This window comes from Somniosus microcephalus, chromosome 4 (genome assembly GCF_052327205.1).
Source record: "Somniosus microcephalus isolate GS21.2 chromosome 4, FLI_Smic_1.0, whole genome shotgun sequence".
Classification (NCBI taxonomy): Eukaryota; Metazoa; Chordata; class Chondrichthyes; order Squaliformes; family Somniosidae; genus Somniosus; species Somniosus microcephalus.
The window spans coordinates 37113306-37115839 of NC_140990.1; the positions used below are offsets into that span (position 1 = coordinate 37113306).

At 49.6% G+C, this 2534-nt stretch overlaps 1 protein-coding gene across 1 annotated transcript; it reads right to left on the reverse strand.

Annotated features, from left to right (window-relative positions):
• LOC147118638 (uncharacterized) lies at positions 1 to 624 on the reverse strand. Its single transcript, XM_085983948.1, has one exon. It carries the CDS (start codon positions 607 to 609, stop codon positions 1 to 3), a length of 609 nt encoding a protein of 202 aa, XP_085840074.1. The 5' UTR covers positions 610 to 624.
• Positions 625 to 2534: the final 1910 nt, after the last annotated feature.

Below are 2534 nucleotides of genomic sequence, written 5' to 3' on the forward strand. Positions count from 1 at the left end.
TCATTTAAAAGGTCTCTCGTCAGTGTGAATACGCTGGTGTTTAATCAGCCCCTCAGAGCATTTAAATCTGCTCCCACAGTCCAAACATTTAAAAGGCCTCTCACCAGTATGAATTTGTTGGTGTTTAATCAGATCTGCAACACGTTTAAATCTGCTCCCACAGTCCAAGCATTTAAAAGGTCTCTCATCAGTGTGAACTCGCTGGTGTTTACTCAGCTCACCAGCACTTTTAAAGCTGTTCTCACAGACAGAGCATTGAAAAGGCCGCTCCCCAGTGTGAACACGCTGGTGTTCAGTGAGATTGGATGAGTGCTTGAATCTCTTTTCACAGTGAGAGCAACTGAATAGTCTCACTTCAGTGTGAACTCGCTGGTGTCTAATCAGTCCCTCAGAGCTTTTAAAGTTGTTCTCACAGACAGAGCATTTAAAAGGTTTCTCATCAGTGTGAACTCTCTGGTGTCTTATCAGGTGACATGGCCAAGTGAATCCCTTCCCACACATGGAGCAGATGAATGGCTTCTCCCTAGTGTGACTGCGTTGATGAGTTTTCAGCTGGGATGGGTAATTGAATCCCTTCCCACAGTCCCCACATTTCCACAGTTTCTCCATGGTGCAGTTATCCTTGTGTCTCTCCAGGTTGGATGATCAGTTGATGCCTCGTCCACACACAGAACACGTGTACGGTTTCTCCCCGCTGTGAACGGTGCGATGTTTTTTCAGGCTGTGTAACTGGTTAAAGCTCTTTCCACAGTCAGTGCACTGGAACACGCTCGCTCGGGTGTGTGTGTCTCGGTGCTTTTCCAGTCACACTGATGTTTGAAATTTTTCCCCACAGACAGAACAGACAAACATTTCTCCTTCCACATTCAGAGGCCGATGATATTCAAGTCCTGATGAATGGAGTGACTCTGTCAGATCTTGACGTGATGTTTGGTTTGAGTTTCCTGACCGCAATTCCTGCCTTCTAATACCCTGTAAAAGGAGTTTACAAAAGTCATCACTATAAGTACAGGATAGAAATTCAGAACAGACAATTCTAGTTTCATGGGAACATTCTTTCCTCTCTGGGGAACCACCTCGTCATTGAAAGCCCCAATTGGTGAGCAGAACTTTTTTAAAATCTTTAATAAGCTGCCAGCAATTTTTTTCAAGGTGGAAAGAGGTGAAAAACACCACCAGCGATCCACCAAAACACGTGGGACAGAGAAATCCACTTCATCAGCGCATCTGCCACATTCGATTCCCTCCACCACTGGTGCACTGTGTCTGCAGTATGTACGGTCTACAAGATGACCAAGGTCAGGCTGTGTGGGGTCAACGGTCAGGTAACAGAATGGATGGAAAGATGGCCACAAACCAGAATTCAGAGGGTAGGATTTAAGGGTGTGGGTTAATGCTCGGACCTACGGGGCCTACCCCCAGGGATGGATTAATGCTCAGGGCTACAGGATCCTTAACCAGGAAGTGGGTTAATGCTCGGGCCTAGTGAGCCTTTCCCCGGGGGCAGTGGATTAATGCTCGGGCCTCCTAGACACTTATTCAGGGGTGGGTTAATGCTTGGGCCTACGGAGCTCTTACCCAGGAAGTGGATTAATGCTCGGGCCTACAGGATCCTTACCCAGGGAGTGGATTAATGCTCGGGCCTACAGGATCCTTACCCAGGGAGTGGATTAATGCTCGGGCCTAGGGAACCCTTACCCAGGAAGTGGATTAATGCTCGGGCCTAGGGAGCCCTTTCCCCTGGGACGGTGGATTAATGCTCGGACCTCCGAGACACTTATCCAGGGGTGGGTTAATGCTCGGGCCTAGGGAGCCTTTTCCCCAGGGGCGGTGGATTAATGCTCGGGCCTATGAGGCCCCCGCCACTCTCTCATTCCCGAGCGACCACCTCCATCCCTTTCCTGCCGACTGTCTGAGGCTGAACCAGACTGTTCACAACCTCGACATCCCATTTGACCCTGAGCTGAGCTTCCGACCACATATTCTCTCTGTTACCAACACCTTCTCCTTCCACCTCCGTAACATTACCTAACTCCACCTCTGCCTCCGCCCATCTGCTGCTAAAACCCTCATCCCTGCCTTTGTTGCCTCCAGACTCGACTATACCAATGCTCTCCTAGTCAGCCTCCCATCTTTCGCCCTCCGTAAGCTTCAGCTCCTCCAGAACTCTGCTGCCCCTCTCCTGACTCACACCAAGTCTCGTTCACCCATCACTCCTGTGCTCACCGACCGACACTGGCTCCCTGTCCGGCAACACCTCAAATTTAAAACATTCATCCTTGTTTTCAATTCCCTCCATGGCCTTGCTCCTCCCCATCTCTGAAACCTCCTCCAGCCCTACAACCCTCCAAAATATCTGTGCTCCTCTAATTCTGGCCTCTTGAGCATCCCCGATTTTTATTGCTCCACTATTGGTGGCCGTGCCTTCAGCTGCCGAGGCCGCAGGTCTGGGAGTCAGAAAACCTACCTGCCCCTCTCCTTCTTTAAGATGATCCTTAAAAACGATCTCTTTGACCAAGATTTTTGTCTGTCCT

Coding starts and splice junctions, on each gene's coding strand:
- LOC147118638 (XM_085983948.1), bottom strand. CDS start 609: ATGGAGAAACTGTGGAAATGTGGGGACTGTGGGAAGGGATTCAATTAC.